The 20149-nt window shown below is 36.7% G+C and overlaps 1 protein-coding gene across 1 annotated transcript; it reads right to left on the bottom strand.

Annotated features, from left to right (window-relative positions):
• Window positions 1–1702: 1702 nt before the first annotated feature.
• Window positions 1703–19238, bottom strand: LOC111331218 (exocyst complex component 6B). Its single transcript, XM_022936277.2, has 31 exons — window positions 19037–19238; window positions 18740–18905; window positions 18211–18258; window positions 16910–17000; window positions 16284–16329; window positions 16009–16071; window positions 15741–15822; window positions 15192–15251; window positions 14569–14634; window positions 14121–14195; window positions 13930–14016; window positions 13488–13534; window positions 11259–11312; window positions 10434–10506; window positions 9758–9829; window positions 9606–9655; window positions 9155–9202; window positions 8220–8325; window positions 7505–7561; window positions 7360–7412; window positions 6939–7003; window positions 6786–6832; window positions 6205–6284; window positions 5929–5983; window positions 5530–5602; window positions 4499–4605; window positions 4309–4389; window positions 3900–3960; window positions 3308–3381; window positions 3091–3203; window positions 1703–2265 (listed from the first exon to the last, which is right to left on the bottom strand). The coding sequence occupies exons 1-31, from the start codon at window positions 19126–19128 to the stop codon at window positions 2130–2132; spliced, it is 2328 nt and encodes a 775-aa protein (XP_022792012.1). The 5' UTR covers window positions 19129–19238; the 3' UTR covers window positions 1703–2129.
• Between the last annotated feature and the right edge of the window lie 911 nt (window positions 19239–20149).

The following is a 20149-nucleotide window of genomic DNA, read 5'->3' as shown; positions in this document are numbered from 1 at the left end:
AATTTCAACTAATAGCACTTCGTGTGTCAAATATCTGAATTTCTGGAGACGATTAATTTATGTCTGATTCAAATATAGAACAAAAAAAAAGGTACACATTGATCAATCATTTACTTTCAACAAGCCTTCTATAATATTCACATTCAGAACAGTTTGCAATTTTGTGACCACCTTGAAAACTGTTTTCCAGCAATAAGAAAGCCATAGTGCTGCACCAGCCTCGTTCCTGCGCGCTCTCCCCTTCAAAGAGGGAAAAGCGCCCTGGGAACGAGGTTGATTGCTACACGACCCAAAATATATTCCCATTGATGTAGCACTGACACAGGTTTAGCTTGAAATGTGAATTGCTTCAAATTCTACCACTACTCACTTTCAAACAGAAAACAGTGGAAGCCTTTAACTCCCGTGAGTGACCACGACACAATTTCTCCCCGCAATATTAATACAATATCAAGCAAACATGTGACGAGACTAAAGAAAAAATATCATTTGGGAAATTATAAGTTGATCCAATGCCATATTCTCCTCACTAACATCATAGGAATCGTCTGGCAGACAGTAAGCAGAATTATGATTGAGATCTTTAGAATGAAACAGTTAATAATGTCCATATCTAAAATGAAGTCGATCATTGGTTCCTGATTGTTTTTGTCAGATCGTGTACATATATCTTATTAACCAAGCGCGAGAGCCGTACTGGGAGAATATCGGCCCGAGGTCTTGACAGTACGGACCGAGCGCAGCGAGGTCCGTACAAAAAATACCGAGGGTCGATATTTTTCCAGTACGGTCCCGAGCAAGCTTGGTTAATAAGAGATTCATTATACGACTGAAGTTCAAAGGGACACAAGTGCGGTATCATTCGGGACCATTCGGGACAGTGCCCGGTCCAATACTGAGAGAATATTGACCGGCAATAGAGCATTTTGATTGGTTGATTTTTGTTATTGGCCCTCTGACTGCCCGAGTCGTGTAATAATCTTAATCATTTGTTATATTATACATGGACTGTAAGAATCAGATCACGGCCACTGATAGTTGAAACGTTTCTAATGACGATTGAATTAAAGTCTTCCTGATAACTTCATACACTTAGAAAATCGCGATAGAAGATTTCATATTACACATTTTGATTTAAAAAGGACGTGAACTGTTCAGAGACAGAGATTCACTCTAATGACTTCTGAATAGCTGTTGAGTAAATCTAAAGGCCTCTTCACAATACGCCGAATAAATTAAAAAATACAACTCTATGTATACTACGTCCAGGGAACACACGGATCCAGAAGAACCTGGAGTAAACTAAGAAACAGCGCCTTTTCAAAATGCTCTTTAAAGTGGATAAATTTGATAGTCATCGTCTAGTCCTGTTGTGGATCTTTAAAACGAACATTTCGAAAACGACTAGACTGCACTTTGTAGTTTTCCAGGGGAATGATTAGACCTTTCGGATCAGTGTCATTATCTGAGCAAATGTGCACCCACCCCTCCCAACAACAGTCAAATGACAACAATATGGGGTTAATGTTGGGTTAGGGAGGGGTTAGTGCGCAGTTGCTCAGATACTGACGACCTTTCTCACACGAATGCGGCCCAAGGTTGCAGTCAAGCTTTTCTACCGCCGGTGATCACTGCAGTGTGAACTGAAAAACTCTCTTTGTTTTCTAGTGTGGACAGAAAAATTATCTGTTTTCTACTGTGAACGGTAGACTTTCGTTGCGTCGGCAGACTTACTTCGCCGCTTGAAATTTATTAGGCGTAATGTGGATGGTACCTTAGTGATAAGCTTTGAACTAAATAATCGTTATCAGTTTGACTTTCAAGTTATGCACCTTATTAGTTATTAGATCATTTCATATCTATAGCACAGAGTTAAACTGTTGGAGTTATTTACGGTCACGTTCGTCCCCTTCACACCTCTGTCACGATGTCACGCTATCTTTCTTTGCAAAAGCAGAGTTGCAAGGTACCAGTAGAGATAGCCTTGATCCTTCCGTGTCCAATTTCCTAACATAGGATGATCTCGTGATTCACGTTACTGGTGAATTCACAAATCATGATTACCCTCAATTACGCTATTCTTTTGGGCTGTGGATCTTGTGACCTCCTCAATTACGAGAACTGACAATTCAATACATTACAGAAGCTCCCGAAGTATCCGCATCCAGCGTCTTAAGTCGTTTCAGGATCGATTCATTTAGTTTTCTGCGATCGCGGTCGACTTTCTTTAATGATAAAATTCGCTTCTTCCCCGTGTCCGTCATCCTAAAACAAACATCGCCTTGTTAAATCAATACTTCGCAATATGAGTAAAATTTCACCCCCTATGAGGCTCTGCAGTATTCTTATGATCTCCCTCCCACTGGCAGATCTGATTATGAATTCTCCCCTCTAGCTGCTACACATCTCCTTGCAAATTAGTTACGAGAATTTGATGGTCTTTATACCCTGTTGACGACGACGGTCTGCCATCCATTTCCCCCTGAATATCATGTGATCCTAAACAATCTCCACCTTTCTCCCCCCCCCCCCCCCTTTCCCCAGGTGATAAATAAAGGCTGGTACCTAAGCCACAATCGAGGGGTTCGTTTGAAAATAGTTGTACTCCTTTCCGCTTAGTAGTGTAATGTTTTCATAAAACTAAGTTATAAGAAACATCGACTGTGTCATTGAGGAAACAGAGTATCATATTTTGCCCCTCTATGGAATTGTTCAAAGAAAATCTCTTTTCACGACACCCATATCCATACTGAGTTTGCCGTAAGCAAACCTTAGCTTTATGGTCAACAATATGGTTAAGACGTATAAGTTACTAATAAGTTTAAACATGACCTTTACGACAACAAAAAACAGCAAAGTACACACTTCTTAAACTCACTTAAATCTAAATGATGTAGAAAATTAACTGAAACTTATTTTTCAAACACAGTGCCTATGTCAAATAAAAAACGCGTGTGTAAAAAGGGCTACCGGCGGACAGCAAGAATTCTAATTTTTTCCGTTTGACCAAATGTCATGCTTAGCTTGACCTTGCTTGTGCATAATGTTTCGACCGCTTCCATGCTTAAATAATATTTAAAAGTCACTTACTTCTCCAGGAGTCTCGCTACAACTTGAGGGTTTACTCTACTGTATTTACTTGTTGGGTAACCATGTTCAGCAAAGTAGGTCGACCAGTCTGCATTCAACAACAAATCTACCAACTAACAAACATAAAAAGGTCTAAAAAGTGAGAAGCACGAAACAGTGGAGATAGAGAAGAGACTGGACGCAAGACACGAACAGTTACGGCTCATAGTGATCTTACCTGTCTCAATTCCAGAAATGTCATTTGTAGTGTTCCGTCGCTTATCCCCTCTACTGGATTGGAGTTAACGAACTCTGAAACAATTTGAGACAGGTTTGTGAAATTATGGATATTTGTTGCCTTTTCAAATCAAGCAGTATTTAGCGAGCATCCACACCCCCTTTATACAGAAAACGACTGCACCACTATATCAAAAATCGTCCATTGCTAAAATATTTATGTTACAAATGCAATAATCGGTTGAGTTTTTTTGGAACGTTGCGCTTTTTCAATGTCAATTTAAGAGACAATTGATTTTAGAGGTAAGCACTCTGAACCCCAGACAAAAATTACACAAAATGCACAGTAAACAATTGTAGCTTGAAGAAAAACCGCGCGGTGCCAATGGCGGGAAAATTAGTAGACCACAACGAGACTAGTTCACTAGCTCGTTCTTGATTGGTTGATTGAACAAAATATTTGTTTTGATTGGTTAAACATCCTGCACTGCCCGACACGAGCACCTTGCATTAACAACAAGGTTGCGAGTCGCAGCCATGTTTTCAACTCCACTGAGATACAAAGAAATGGGATCAAACCAAAAGGAAATTACCTTCACATTTCCTCAGATCTTGGTTAAACCCGTCCAAGCCGTGTGAGTTCATCTGCTTCACCTGTTAAAAGGAAGCAAATGGTCAAAAACAATCGCAGAGAGAGGAGAACTTTCAAGTACAACAACACATTTATGTATCGAAAATAGGTAAGTCGTACGAACAGTGTTTCATTTAAGACCTTAAAAAGAGAAAATTAAGAGTAGCAAAGAACTTCTTCTAATTAACTTAGGGAACTATGTAACGTGATACCAGCTTTCTGTCTCTATCGATGAAAGCAAGTAAGGACAGTTTAAAGTTCGAGTTAAAGCTTCCTGTTCCTACCGATGAAGATTAGTTATAAAAGTGAAATGTACGAGCAACAAGCCAATCGTTCCACATGTTGCAAACATGGCTTTCGTTTATTCGTACCTCTTCATCTAGTAACATCTCTCTGAGCTTCGTCGCGAGATATTTACATGAAGACATGCAAGCCGTCTGGGCCACATTGCCCTGAGAAAAAAGAAAGAAATACACTTGATCGAACCTGCTTAAATGTACAAGTACAGCTATAACAGTCAAAATAGAACAAAAAGATGTAAAACAAGTGTGCAAGACTTACCGGCAGCGTACTGAAGTTTAGAAAAGTGGTGTGAAGATAGTCCAACAGATCCACCAGATAGCTACTGGCATGCAATCTGGAGTTCACTGGAACCCAGTTGTAATTCGCTGAAAACCAACATACGCTGTTGAATGGGTTTCATTCCTTCAACAACATTTATTTTACGGAGATTATATCAGGAAAGAAATTATAAAAAAAATAAGAATTGACCGAAGAAAAAAATAGCTCTGTTAAATTAATTGGTTTCAGAGTTCTTATTCCATTTGTTTCACAGAATGGCCGAAGAATGTGTAAATCGATAGAACAACTGAAGTAGCACGGTTTTCATTGCTGTGTTGTGGTTAGTATTAAGCCTTCGCTTTCATCACATTTTCTGTTTTTGTGACCATGGTAAATCTTCACCTCTCCGTCCACCTCGCAGACCTCGCACAAGGGCTTATATGAATATGGTTATCAAATGAACAGTCACGTAAAAGGGTACTTCGAGTACAGTAGGAGTATGGCAATCGGATGGAAGGTCCCCCCCCCCCCCAAGAAAGGTTAGTATGAAGGAAGTATAAAGCTATAAAGTCTGCGACAAATTATTGTAACAAAAACTTAACGCGTCCCTAAAAAGTTTAAAAATAGTTTCTCCGGAAAACTTTGAATTCCGAAGGCCCTACTTATCAACAATGACGAGATTAAATCTGTTTTTTTTTTCCATATATTAATTTTGCGTTTTAAACTATTGACACGAAGCAGGGATTTTAAGAACCAAAAGTATGGAGGCCGAATTGAGTTTTGGGTTCATCGGGTTGTTTATTGTTAGCTTACTTAAGTTCCAATTGACTCCGTCACGAGACAACTCGCCCGCTTACCAACTTTTCTACAAGTCTCTTCAAAGTCGCCCACGGGTCAACATCGCCTCTAAATAAACTCTCCTAAAAGTGAGCTCGCCCGCATGACAACTAGCCTAAAGGTCAGCTCGTCTACAACTCAGAACTACTTTGTGTTAAACACTTTCTTTACGTATTATAATTATCATTACATACCTAACTCTAAAAAGTCTTCTATTTTCATGTTGAGTCTTTCGTAAACTTGTTGTTCTGCCTCAGCTCTCATATCCTGGTGAGACAAAGACACTTACACGTATTTTTACGTTACCACGCCAAACGGCTTATATTACTGGAATAAATTTTACTTGCAAACAAAATCATCAACGAAGCAAAAGCAAAAACCTCTATCTACGATACATTCAAAACAAATCGGACCATGCACTATAATACATATCTATGCCACCGGACACAATACATGGTAGGTCCTTCTGTAAACCCTCAATACACACCCATCCGGCCATAAACTCGTGATGTGATAACATCCAAAAGTACATTTAAAATAATGAGGAATAATGAATAAGAAATTTAAGGGCAATAAAATTTTCAACTACTCACTTTGAACGACGACAACCCATAAACTCGCGAAACATTAATTCTTTCACTGGAGGTTCTGTGGTTGAAAACCAGCAAAGATAAACACGGTTATTTTAAATGTTGTCTGCTCTACTTATTCACAGTAACTCCCGAGGTACTGGAATATACCCTTCAATTTTCTTGTAGATGTTTTGAATGCGAAATACTCAAAAGATTAACCTAATATATGAACCAAAAATAAACTATATGAAAATTTTAATTAGAAAAAAAAAAGAGACCGGTTCAACATCTACATACCCTGTTACTGCAGTCACATACTCTTCAAGATGATTGCAGGCCTCTTCTAAATGAATTGTATTGATGGACATTTGAACAAGCTGTTAACCAAAAAAAAAACATATAGAAAAGAAAAACTAAAGTTACATCAAAGTAATAAAGGCTGATAGTTTCGAAAGAAACTGTTTGGGGCTGCGTCGGTGGGAGTAACGAAATAATTTGGATATATCAACAAAGTTGAAATGGTAAATTGGCCACCGTAATGATTACAAAAGCTGACGTTTCGAGCGTTAGCCCTTCGTCGGAGCGAAAGGGTTACATCAAAGTAACCACACATATCAGTGCATGAATACACTAACAAACAACGCTGACATAAATTTCATTGCATTTAACTTACCCTGACGTTACGACATACAACTGAATACTATCTTGTAATTCATTCACCCAGTCATTATTTCGTTTATTCTTTAATCTAGTAGCTCATTCATTGAACTATCCATTGCGTCATACACTCAATTTCATGAAACAAGACATTTACGTGTCTACTTATCTATAACTATCCCACGCTATTGATTGAATGCTTGATTCAGAAGCATACCCACCTGTGGAATTGACATTGTTGGCCTTCTAATAATAGATGTTATGCAACCTAAAAAACAAAACAAAAAATTAATAATGATTTGTCCAATGGTTACAAGGATCATAGTAAAATTTCTGTTTTCCATGGCTATACTCATCTCCAAAGCCACACTCACCATTTAGTGTTCTTGTTAGTAGTAAATTTGTTGACTTCCGCACCGAATCTCCAATCTCAGTTTGACTAAAGAAAAAGATAATACAGAATGTGCCCATAAAGTTCAGTTTGAGTTAGTGGTACTAAGTCTATGATTAGAAGTTTGTAAGGGAAAGCCTAATGCAACAGCCAAAGTAAATTGCCTATGGAGAAAGACCTGACTCCATTCAACATATTGACAGTATCAGTAGATCACCTGAAGCATTTTAAGATACTTGGCATTACTGTTACCATCTAATGACTCAATTCACACTCTTAAAGAGGCAAGTGTACATCTAGTGAAAACCTCAGACAATAATTACAACAACAGAAGGAAGATCATTAATCTCCATGGAAATACCCATGATTATCAATTATGGGGTAAAAAATAATGTACATATTACCTGACATTGAGGTTTTCATTGAATTTTAAACATGACCTTATGTAGTGTTTGACCTGCAAAGTAGAACAAGTGATAATTTAATATTTATTGGCATTACAGGCTGACTACAACTTGTAAGGCATTTAACTGGCAGTTTAAAAAGTACCTCTTGATAGATCTTAGTGACACCCTCTGAAAATGGAAGCTGCCTTGGGAAAGGATGCTTAGGAAACAAAACAAAAAAATGTTCAGAGATTATCACATTAGATGAACAGTGTTGCATTCCTGGCAAAAATAAAAAACAGCCACAACCTATTGATAACCTGTAAACTGTAATGTTGACCTCTAGTAAGACTATTCAATAAAAACAAATGGCAATGACAACAGTAGCTTTCAATAATGCAAAAACCATCAATTTTAAATTCTAGTGTCTTATCTAGGATAACAGCTTATGCAAATGAGGTTGCTACCATTTGAGTCCAAGCAACTCAACACGATTTCACATTCTCAAATCATTCTATGTTGCAAATTGTGAGCAAAGAAGTGTGCCACAGACCATCATGGAAGAACAACAAAAATGAATCAAAACAAGATGCACAAATGTTATGGTCACATAATATGATCACTAGATGATGATGATGATGATGATGATGTCAATCCACTCGATTGTAATTTGTAATTGTAACTTGTAATTGTTTTTTTTTTTTTGGTTGTTTGATTGATTCTGTAGGAGTCTCGTTAATGGAACATTAGCTCTGTGAGATCTCTCTTGCCAAATTGTTTTTGGTGAAGCTTACAAATAAATAAATAAATAAATAAATAAATGGACCTTCTAACTCCCTCTTTAAAAACTTTAACTACGTATACACCTCATTTAATACCTGTACAACCTCTGTGTCATCAAAAGGAAATTCCTTCAGGGTGTCACTGTACTCAGTCTCATCTTGGCAAAGCATTGGTGCATAGTTATCTTCATCAAAAATTTTCCTTTGAGGAGAAACAAGAACAAATCAGCAAGAGAAAAGAGAGGTTGTGCTAAAAGCTTAAAATACCATATGAATAAAGGCTAATAGTTTTGAAAGAAACTGTTTGGGGCTGCGTCGGTGGGAGTGACGAAATAATTTGGATATATCAACAAAGTTGAAATGGTAAATTGGCCACCGTAACGATTACAAAAGCTGACGTTTCGAGCATTTGCCCTTCGCTCCGATGAAGGGCTAACGCTCGAAACGTCAGCTTTTGTAATCGTTATGGTGGCCAGTTTACCTTTTCAACTTCGTTGATATATCCAAATTAAAATAACATAGTCAGGGGTTTCATTAATGTTTTCTGCAGGAGGGCAACTGGTTTTCACAGGAGGGCAAAACTCTTTGAACTGAACTTCTTTATAGGATAAACTTTCCTCCAGATGGTCAAATCAGGTGGGAAAAGCCACCCTCATAACCAGTCAATTTGCCCCGTGCCTGGCCCTTATTGAAACCCCTGCATAGTCCAATTAGCTCTAAAAAACTTGAAACACTCTCACTTGCAATGTATACAAAAATAGAAATGCAGCTTAACTCTACTTCTAAAATTACTCCTCATTCAATAGTATAGTCTATACACTGAATGCAAATATGGCATCCAATTTGAGTTGCCATTGTTCTGGACTGACAAGCCTCTCACACGTGTAATAATCCTTTTGTATTTCCACATGAAGACAAGGCTAGTGAGTCCAGAACAATGGCAATTCAAATTGGATGCTATATTTGCATTCTGTGTATACACAGACTACTTTGCTCACTTCATATCAACAATTAATGGTATCATTACATACTTGAATATAGCTTCCCAATCCTTTGACAAAATTTCATTGTACTGAAGTCTAGAAAAGGTATACGAAGAGGGTAAAAGTTACAGATATATGTACAAAGAACAGAATTTTCATCAACTAATCTTAATTATCACTCTATATGGTGTCCTTGGATGCAAAACCATTGTAAACATTTTATACTTGTTTTCACTCAGACATTTAAAAAAAATTGTTTGGCTCCATACAACCCTTGGATGGTACAAAATACTAATAAATTGTACCAGATAGAAGTTACAAACTCTACCTATTTTGGTTACAGATAGCAAAAGTCTGCAATTAATCAGAAAAGGACTTTCCTGAACAGTTTAAAAGAATTATTCAATTACAGTGAATGATAGAGGCCTTATTAACAGGATCATAAAATTACAACACTGGTAGTTCATGTTACTAGTAACAATTAGGATTCCAACCTTACCTCATTTCAAGAAGAACATCAAAAATTTTATTTACATTAAATCCAAAACCCTGAAACAAAAGATGAAAAGAAAATACAGAAATGTCAATTTTCAGATAAAGGCATCCAAAGTTTAACATCAAACATGAACAAGAGGTATGAAGTATACATACTGACAGGGTGTGACAGAACCACACAATGAGTTCTTTCACTTTTAAAAGCAGAGATGGCTCTTCACAATAGGCCTAAAAAACAGCAGCAAGATGTCAGTTAAAATGTAAAACATCATGAAAAAGAAAATGGAGAATATGCAGTCATATGCTTCATTTATCATTATTTTACCCTCCTAGAAAAGCAAAGGTTACATCCCTGACTTATACTACTGAATAAATACTTAGAAAGAAGTGCTCATGGGTTTCTTTTAGGACCCTGATTTACAGTATACATGAAAATAATGTCATGTACAAGTAGGATTTCTTTTAAACTAAAAAAAAAGAGCAACTCAACAGAGCCAAGACTGGGTACTATTCAGCTGAATCATTCCAGGCATTCCAAGAAGCTTGAAAGTGGTTTGAGCAAATTCTAAATGTGAAGTTTTTTCACTCATCAAAACAATTTGGATTGTACACTTAATTTCACACTGAAATGGGAAATGGCTGCTATGCTTATTTCCTCAATGGTTTTTCAATTTAATCACAAATATGCTTTTTTTATCAGTAATTACAGTATGGTAGACTAAGGTGAAAGTAACTGGCTATAGATATCAGACTACCTGCCATTTTTGGCAGGCTACTAAGTCTCATAACAGCCCTGATAAAAAAATGCAATGCTGATAAATTTTCCTCCTACCGACTGTGTGCATGTGATGAGAACAGGTGCAATCTTGTTTGCTGCCATTTCCCAAAGATCATCAACTGTTGACCTGTTGTTTATAGTACATGATTATATCAATGTGTTTCAAAAACAATTTGAAAACCTTCCACTGCTTGGGCATGCAGCTTCCATTATATCCTATTCAGTTTATGCTTCATCCAATATCCCATTATAATAACGTACTTTATATTACAGTACCGCTCAAAAGTAAGTTGATAAGTTGACAGTCTGTTGAACCTTGATCCTCAATCCTCTGTACTTGATAACTTTGAGGATCAGGGCTCGAGTTGAGTTTCGAGACATTCAAGAGACAAGACCGTTAAAACTCAGTTCAAGACAATCAAAGTTGGGAAACAAAAAAGTTTTTGCACCATTTTGTACTTTTAACAAATCACATACCAACCTTTTTTAGTAAGCCATTCTTGAAGCTTCATATTACTATCAGCTTGGGTTAATTATCAAACCACCCCCTCTCTAACCAAGCACACTGAAGTTGTACATGCCACACAGTGCTCATTATTTGGCCAAATTTGTAAAACAAAAATTGTTGTAAGTCAAAATAATGACTTACAAGTAAAGTCACACAGACAGTGTACTTCCAAGAAATTACAATCAACCAATTCTTCATTTTCATGAAATCGAAATTATATCATGTCATGGTAGTCATAATTGTCACCTTTTTATCCTTGAAATGAGCAGCCCCCAAAAGCAATTCACAAGCGCAAACATATCAAGAATAAAGTGTCCCTTCACATGATATTATCCAAGTGTACTAGTAACATATTGCACAGTGTAAAATACCTTGTTACAAGACCCTTGGTTGTGTGTAGAATTATATCCTCAACCACAAAGAACCTTGAGGTGGGGAAATAAAAAATTACTTCCATTTAGGGAGGTTTATAAGTGCAATAAAGAACCACAACTGCCACATCCATCATAACATTAGTATGACTTATTGAACATATGGAGAGTACCTAATGACGTTGAAAGGTAACATTTTCATAGAGAAGGGCTTTCTTTGCCTAACTTTTCTCTGAATCCAATTTGAAATACTATATTTCTTCACCTATAAGCCAATCTCGGCTGTAAGCCAAGACCCTGAAAGTCAGGGTCTTTCCACTACACTCAAGCTGCCCCTAAAAAAAGTAAATCCATCACCTATAAGCCGAGAGCAAAATTATTGATTGTAATTGGCCATTTGAGCAAGCGAACCTCATGGAAATCATAAGAATTTGACTCACTAAACACAAAACCTAATGAACTACAATAAACACAAAAGAAAAAGAGCGAACCAACAAAGAGCTATGAATATCAGTTGATCCAACAACGTGTATAAATACTACCATGCGACAACAGATCAACCACAACAACAATCTCAGTTAAACGTTTCAAAGTATCAATCGATTGAGTATCCCTTTCATCGCTGTTATGTTTTATCATCATGCCTAAAGTACACTGTTCCTCGTATAGTATGGCTTTCAAGATAAAAGTTATTGCGGAAGCTGAAGCAGCAGAAAACAACTTGGAAATTGCTTGAGAATATGGACTAAGTGAGTCAATGGTATGACACTGGAGATGAGACCAGGCAACTATTCTTTCTGGTGAGCTGAAGATGTCTGCAAAAGGTGCAACAATGGGCTGTTTCACTCCGAAAAATTCCAAACTAGACCAACAAGTGATGGAGTAGTTTTCACAGCAAAGAGAACAAGGTTGGTATTTACTTTTTTTATGTGAAATTTTAGAGTTTTTGAAGAGTTGAATGATATCATCTTTCAGTGCATGGGAAACAGACTTTGATTGGTCAGAAATATGTTGTTGTCATGATAATTTCATAACATGTCATGAAAAGAGTGTTGCAGTCACAAATCTACAGTTATCTCACATCAAAATAAGATTGTTATTTTATTTTTTTTTAGGTATTGCTGTGAGTGGATTGATGCTTCGCCTTAAAGCTAAAGAGCTCTCTGATGATCCTTCTTTCAAAGCTTCCTGTGGATGGTACGAGAAATGGAAACGATGTCACTCTGTAAGCCTTCAAACAAAGACAACTCTAGCCCAGTGATTTCCCGCCGACCTCAAAGAGAACATTGTGCGGTTTCATCACTTTGTCGTTGCAGCAAGAAAACATGCCAACTACCCTTTATCCTGCATCTACAACATGGATGAGACACCCATGCATTTTGAGCTGCCGTCGAACTGAACACTGGAATTCAGTGGGAGCCAAACAGTGCCAATAAAATCTTGTGGAGTGGAAAAGCGGAGCTTCACCCTCGTTCTTACTGTTGCTGCTAATGGAGCAAAGGTGCCCCCGAAAGTCATCTTCAAAGGCATCCATACACCGAGAGATCTTGTTGTGCCGCATCCTCTTCGTGTCTCCTTGGGGAAGGGTGTATGGATGAACAGGGCCATTTGAGTTTACCCCAGCTGGGAAGAATAAGGCACCAAGCAGAAATCTTGTCCTCAGGTGGATCAAGGAGGCATGGGCAGAGATACACCAAGAGATGGTCATTGAATCTTTCAAGACCTGCAGTATTTCTAATGACTTGGACGGAACAGAGGATGACGTGGTCTAATCTGAGGAAACCCCGGAAGTAGATGATGAAGACATAGAAGAGAACGAGTTCGAGACAGACAATGAAAACAAAATGAATGGATGGCAAGTAAACCATTGGGTTGAGAGCCCTTACACATTATCCATCAAACAGCTCCTTTAAATGCCACCAATTTCAAAAAAGTGAATAACCAATATTCAGAAGTTATTTTTGTTGTGTTTTATTACTTCTGCTTCATTGCTAACTTGACTACAAGCCAGGGGGTAAAGTTTTTCAGCAACTGTATATTTTTAAAATCTAAAACCCTCGGCTACAAGCCAAAGCCCGTTCTTCATGAAAAATTTCCCAAAATTTTGGGTCGAAAACTGAAAAAATCGCTCAGCTTATAGGTGAAGAAATACAGTACTTCGAAGAGCAGTGATAAGGTTATTATAGCAAGAGTTAAGTTGGATTTCTGTTTCAGCACTGATTGACTCACCCTACAATTTGATGAAAATAAGATCTATACACTTCCAGGTTTCCATCCTGTTAGAAAACAAAATTAAGATCGATGAAACTTATTGTGAACTTGCCACATGTTATGTAATTGTGTCAATTACATATTATATTTAGGTAATCATTAGTGTAAGATGACTCTTGTATAGTGATTACTAATTAATAAAGAGTGTGCACTTAACACCACAGATCCCACTGAGGATATTCAACATGCTTTGAAATAACAATCTGAATGAATTATATTGCTTTGTTTCTGCAAGGCATTAAATAACTCTTTAAAATAATTTAAAATTAAATTTTAAATTTTTGCAGCTTAAGTCTTGAATAAACATGATCCTTTTTGACACCAAACAAATGTAAGGCTCAACATATTTAATTAGTTTTTCTAATATATTATAAATCCCAAATTATCTCTAAAAGCTTACTCTACTTCCAGAGCTTAGTTCCAGAGCAAGACGAGCTTGTTTTCTTCTCTGCTTCCTGTAATAGTTATCAAATGTCTCTCTTTCTCCCTTTAAGACAAATACGAAGGCATTAAATTACTTTTCAATAATTTCTTTCAATTTACAAAGAACTGTTCAAACAGACAGAAGGATATCATGGACAAATCACTCACCACAACTGTAAAAATGTACAAGCACTTGTACACTGGGGAAAAGTCTACCAAATCTTGAGCAGATTTGTCTAATTCCTGCAAAGAGAAAAAAATCATTACTGTCTGCACCCACTCTGCACTGGAATCTGCTCATAATTCATAATATTCATTCAAACTTATAAATAACTAGAATACCACACATACTATAAAATCATAATTTCAAAGAAGGAAATTAACGCTTTGCTAAAAGCTTGAAAACCACCCATTTCCTGCTTTTAATTCACAAAGTTGACAACCTGCATGGGTTATCATGCCAGAATCCAGTGAACTTTGCTTTACAACAGAGTCCACTTAAGAAATAATCTTTTGAAATTACTATCTTTGTGGTTTTAAGTCTAATTTTACCAATTTTAAATTCTTCTTAAAATAGTTTCAATTCTGCTATTATATGTACACTGTGCAGACTCACTTCATCTTCTCCTTTCTTCTTCAAACCAACACCGGGCATAAGTGTCAAGCTGGTTTTTTGTATTGCCTAGACATAAAATAGATTGATCTCATCTAAGAGCATTACTGTGTAACTGTTGCTACAGCTTCACCAAAAACATGTTCCCAAATTCTAATAACTTTCCATGCCAGATAGAAACCCAAATTAATTTACACATATAAAAACAAGAAAACAGAGCTAGTTCACTTCTAGAAATTGATGTCTAGCAGTTTAAGTAATCAAGCCAACAGAGTTGGCAACTGGTAATCATCAGGCCCCAGTTGTTCAAAGATTTGATAACATCCATTGGATAAAACTCTATCCAGTGGACACCGCCAACGCTATACATTTTTTGTGTGATGCATGATCCTCGCAGTAGAGAGCGCTATTTATGCTATTTATTTATATCTAATAACGCAGTTCAAAATATATGAACTTCATATATACATTGTAGCTATACATTTCGTTATCACTTATCCACCACATAGCAATTTATCTGTTGGATGGCATTATCTGCCCTTTATACAACTGGCCCCAAGTAGATAATCTAGTAAGAACTGTAGTGCAAATTATATACTGGTTGCCTAAAATACACAGGCACTAACCTGTTTCATTGCTATTAAGCCTAACCGGACAGAAACCTTTCTAATTTTCTCCAGAAAATCCTACAAGACAAAAAAGAATTAAGGGTCAAAACAGCCCTTTGAAACTACTCTCAAAAGAACAAACAGATGGCATGACTAAATGGAAATCAATACCAAGTCTCGGTATTGACTGACAGCTCTTGAGTAAGACAAGTTTACAAGCAAGATTACTGCTTAACTCTGTGCCAGCTCTGAAAGTTTGAAGCTACAAAGTGCATTGCTCTTCTCCTGAATATGAAGCTGGTCTACCACAGGTTAACCAACAACATCTCATCAGGTTTCACTGACAGTCTTCTGACAATTACTGAAACTCCTGGGAGAATCATCGAGAATTATTAGGAGTGAAATAAGTTGGGCTTGAATCAAGACCTTGAGATCTAAAGTCCACTCTACTCAACCCTCAGCCACTGCTGAAGTACAGTTTTAAACTGTGTACCCATCTTGTCTTCACTCAGTCTGATTAATGAGAGTGCAGTCAATCACTGAGTTTTTCAGCTGCATATTTCTCACCCTTAGATCAGCCATTGATGCTTCTTTGATGTGTTTTCTAACAACTGGTATACTTTCTTGCATAATCTCTGCAAATCTAAATCTGCCAATCAATGGCAAAGTATTTCAAAATTAATAGTAAGATATAAACTTTGAAGGAGGAGAGTTCAACTTGTACCAGCCATTAAAATCAAGTTAAAATATGGCAAGTTAAATAAAATACAAGTACTGTATACTGCACATAACCAATCAGGGCTTTCAAGATTTTCCCTCTAAGAGTTTAAGATACCTTTTTATCTGTGGAAGATAGGTGTGTTCAAGCTGCTCCAATGTTTTTAATGCTGGGTAATACCTAGTAATAATTGATAATTATGTTAAAACACAGTTGTATAGTTATAAGATACAGATACTATAACTTTACCTGTATGTCATGTCATCAAATGCGCAGTATAGCATGTGCTAGTAAATTATTCCTGACCGGTAATTTTCTATTCATTAATCACAACTGCAACTCCAATTATAATCAAGAAGTGTGAAAGAAATAATATATATGAAAGAACCGACCTTCTGTTACACATCTGATCTTTAAGTTTGGCATACATGTCTAGTACTGTAAGAGAACATTTTTTTTAAAATCAATAGAGACAAAATAGTTCCTTCAGCCAATTTTCAGGTCAAAACTTGCAAGGAAAACCAGTATATGAAACAAACCAGAAACTAATCAATAATCTACCAAATTTTCTCTATTTCTTCATTAATAATATACATCAGAAAATTACATCTGATTGGCTGAAAAGGAGTGAAGTTTTCATGAAACATCAGTTCAAAGTTGTAACACAAGTGTAAAGTTGTAACAAAAGTGCAAATTACAAATAGCCCGAGTGCTCTCAAAATTTCATCTATCTCGACTTCCTGTAATGCTTTTTCCATGTAAAGTATAAAATTAATAAGTAATAACACAATTTCTTGTGCAATTAAAAGTAAAAAAGCAATTAAGAATTTTTCAAAGACTACAAATTGCACTTGAAATCATGTTATAATCTGCCCATGTATTAAACCCCTACATGTACAGAGTCAGTATCAATCAATATGAGAGGTACTATTTCACAGGTGTGTAAGTTATAACACCATTTCAAAACCAGTTACCAGACCATACAGCAACATACAACATATTTGTAATGATCAATTACCTGGTAAACAGAGGCTGAGAATCTCGATTGCTGACACAATATTTCTCTGGGTTGTACGGCAGTATATCAGGTTTTCACACTTGCTTAAGAGCTACATATATCAAATACAAGAAGCATTAAATATTTTTCAAACAGAATCAAAGACTCCTCTATCATTCAATAAAAATCATCATTTTTTTAACAAGAATTAAATAATAAACAGTATAACATTGTACATAATTTTTAACTAATAGTCAAAAATCATCATCTCTATAATTTAATATGGTGGTTAGACAAAATAACATTAAGGTGGAGGAAGTAATCTGCTTTAAACTGATTGCGCCTTGCTTGTCTAACAACAATCTTTATTGCATAACTCACAATGCCCGTGGGCAAGATGAAGCAAATCCTGTGTTCTGACTGGCTACCCAAGTGGGCAAGATGGGCCCATCTTGCCCGCTTGGGATTGCCCGCATCGATCCCACATATGAAAAAGATAGAATTATAACTACATTCATAATTCTTGGACAATTTCAGCAACAGAAATGAAAAAGTGGCAGAAGATAGTCAAAACAAAGAACACAGAAACAAATCTTGCAAGTTTGTCGTGCTACAAACACAGTCGGCTTTCTTTCCAGGCTCTCGAAGTAAACAACTCATCCCTAATTCTTATTGAAGCAAATGATTTGCGATATAATAAATCCTTTGTTAACCAAGCTTGTTCGGTCAAGATGACTGGATATTAGCCTCATTCTTTTTTCACATTTTTATAGACCAAGACTTTGTCTCGGTCTATAAAAATGCAAAAAAAGAACTCGGTCAATATCCAGCCATCTTGACCTCACACTTGGTTAATAACCCATATATCTGTTGAAATGAATGATTCAAAGGGCTATCATTAATTACTTTTTATATTGATAATTTTCAGAGATGATACAATGAGATGGTGAGAATATATTAAATTACACAAGCTGGGACAACAGATTCTAGTCAGCCCAATATTATTGTTTCCTGCCTTTGAGGGTCACCAGATGATTACAGTTCTCATAAACATTGGATAACAAGATGATGTGTCTAACCAAAAAAGACATTTTCAAGTATAGCATAATGTTTTAATCCTCTGGAGTAGACTTTCTGAGTCTAGTTCATTTAGTTTTTCCAGCCAAGAGAGAACTTTTTAGATCATACAAATTTTGTCAAAATGCTCAAGTGTTTCAGAAACAGCAAAACCTGAAATGACCATTTCTCTGGTCTTATTATGCTTTTAATTGTTTTAACAAAAATGAGGAAGAGTATTGAATTCTGAGCACATATTTAGAGACCTCACGTCCTGATTCTTGCATGGATTCATTCACTTCAATTATCTTGATCTAATAAAAAATAGAAAGACAGGTATAATGTTTAGTAATGACAGAGGGCTGATATACATAGTATGAAAATACCCCTTTAAAATCTTTATTTTGGAGAGCACTTACCTTTTTCAGACTGAACAAATCAAATGGGTAAGTCTACCGTGACTCACAACTGTCACCTCACCCATGTGAAGGAATGAACTGACATTCTTTAAGTGATTCCAAAAAATTCTCACATCTGTATTATTTACGATTCCCACCGCATTTTACGTCCGAGTACTTATATTCTTACTTTAAAAACCCACGAAAGCCTCTGCTAAGAAACGATTCAAGTCGTGCACAAGTGATGGCTAGATAAGGAAATTAACAATCGCATAAAATGTATAACTAACAAATCAACAAGAATCGAAAGTATAAACCATATCCAATATGAAGCCAGCCAAATAGCATCACAATATACTAAACACACCACTCCTTTTTCGTAAGTAAAATAAAATACCTTGAGTTTCCGTGCTTCACCACGAACTTTGAGCAGTTCATTGACAGACTCGATGAAACCTTGGTAGTGATAGTTGCACATCCGTTCGATGTCCTTATCGTGAACCCGTATGCGCTCCTCCAGTTTAGCCATAAAGTTAGTGTGTTCTTCTCCATCGTAGACGGCTCTAAATAAGTCACGATAACGAGAGACCAGTTGAAAAAATCATTGGAGACGGCACCTCCTCCGCCTCCTGTCAAAATGTGGCGAGGGAAGGAGGTATCAGTGATAGATAATTTTCGAATAATATCGATTCACCTTAACGTTGGTCCAAGAAGACCGTCACTTGATTCAATCTCCGCTAGGAGGTGTTCAACATGAGAGCTAGATCCCGTTGACTCCGTCGCCATCGCAATAAAATATACCTGCTCCTTTAAGGTCACGTTATATGTGGCTGCAGGAAAACACAGAGTAAGCTATCCGCCATCTTGAAGTAAAATCCGGGAATGTATGAGCATGCGTGACAGCTGTTTCCTGTTGGTAATGACTTCAAATATCTTACATAATCTATTTCCCTGTCGGACGAATCTTCGAGTAGAGTCAACTCGTCTCAAAATTGTATTTTGTGAACAAGCACGATGTCAGGAGAAGCACCCATTACTGCAGCTGCTACACAACTAGAAGAAAAGCCACAACAAGGTGAAAAGAAAAAGCTAAGGCCATGCTGTGCTTGTCCAGAAACGAAGAAAGCACGTGACGCTTGCATCATGGAAAACGGTGAGGAAAATTGTGGCGAACTTATCGAGGCACATAAAGAATGCATGAGAAAGATGGGATTCAACATATGATGTGGACAAAGTCAGTTGCTATCAGCCGAAATCAAGGATTCAATATTTGGATAAGAAAACAATTTTGTTGAAGGGTATATTATTTGTGAGCTGGATTATGTAACCATGGGCACCCATCGAGACAAATGTAATTTACAAATGGAAGTTTAAAACTTCCAGGTCCTATCAAGTGGTAAAATGGTGAAGATCATAATACAGGAACTAATTATGGCAGTTTTTCCCGTCTGCCTTGAATTTCCCAGAAGTTTTAGAGAAAGGAAATGATGACGATGGACTAGAATGTCGGTCAAGTTGAGAGGGGTTGTTTCACACAACATGTAACATCAGAGATACAAAAAAATGAAAAGAAGTGTTTGGATCTCTTTATCGCCCCTTAAAGCTAAGTAGCAAAGTTCACAAGGTGGAGGTTTTGTGAAATTTTTGTTGGTACTTTAAGTATTTACAATTGAACGGTGCCCTAATTTTTTTGTATGCTTGATGATAGTGTCATTGGTGAAAAGAATATCCCTACACTTCCCCATTACATTTTTGATTGGAGTGTCCCTAATTCTTTATTTCATAAGTAAATGTGTGAAATTAAATG

Source organism: Stylophora pistillata, chromosome 1 (genome assembly GCF_964205215.1).
Source record: "Stylophora pistillata chromosome 1, jaStyPist1.2, whole genome shotgun sequence".
NCBI classification, from domain to species: Eukaryota; Metazoa; Cnidaria; class Anthozoa; order Scleractinia; family Pocilloporidae; genus Stylophora; species Stylophora pistillata.
This window is presented reverse-complemented; position numbering and strand designations above follow the sequence as displayed.

Bases quoted from the DNA above. Each gene is read 5' to 3' on its own strand.
- LOC111331218 (XM_022936277.2), bottom strand. From the start codon at position 19,128: ATGGCGACGGAGTCAACGGGATCTAGCTCTCATGTTGAACACCTCCTA. The intron at 14,017-14,120 runs GTGAGTGATTTG...TTTGTCTTAAAG, and splicing joins TGTACATTTTTACAGTTGTG to GGAGAAAGAGAGACATTTGA. The intron at 13,535-13,929 runs GTAAGCTTTTAG...GTTTTCTAACAG, and splicing joins AACTAAGCTCTGGAAGTAGA to GATGGAAACCTGGAAGTGTA.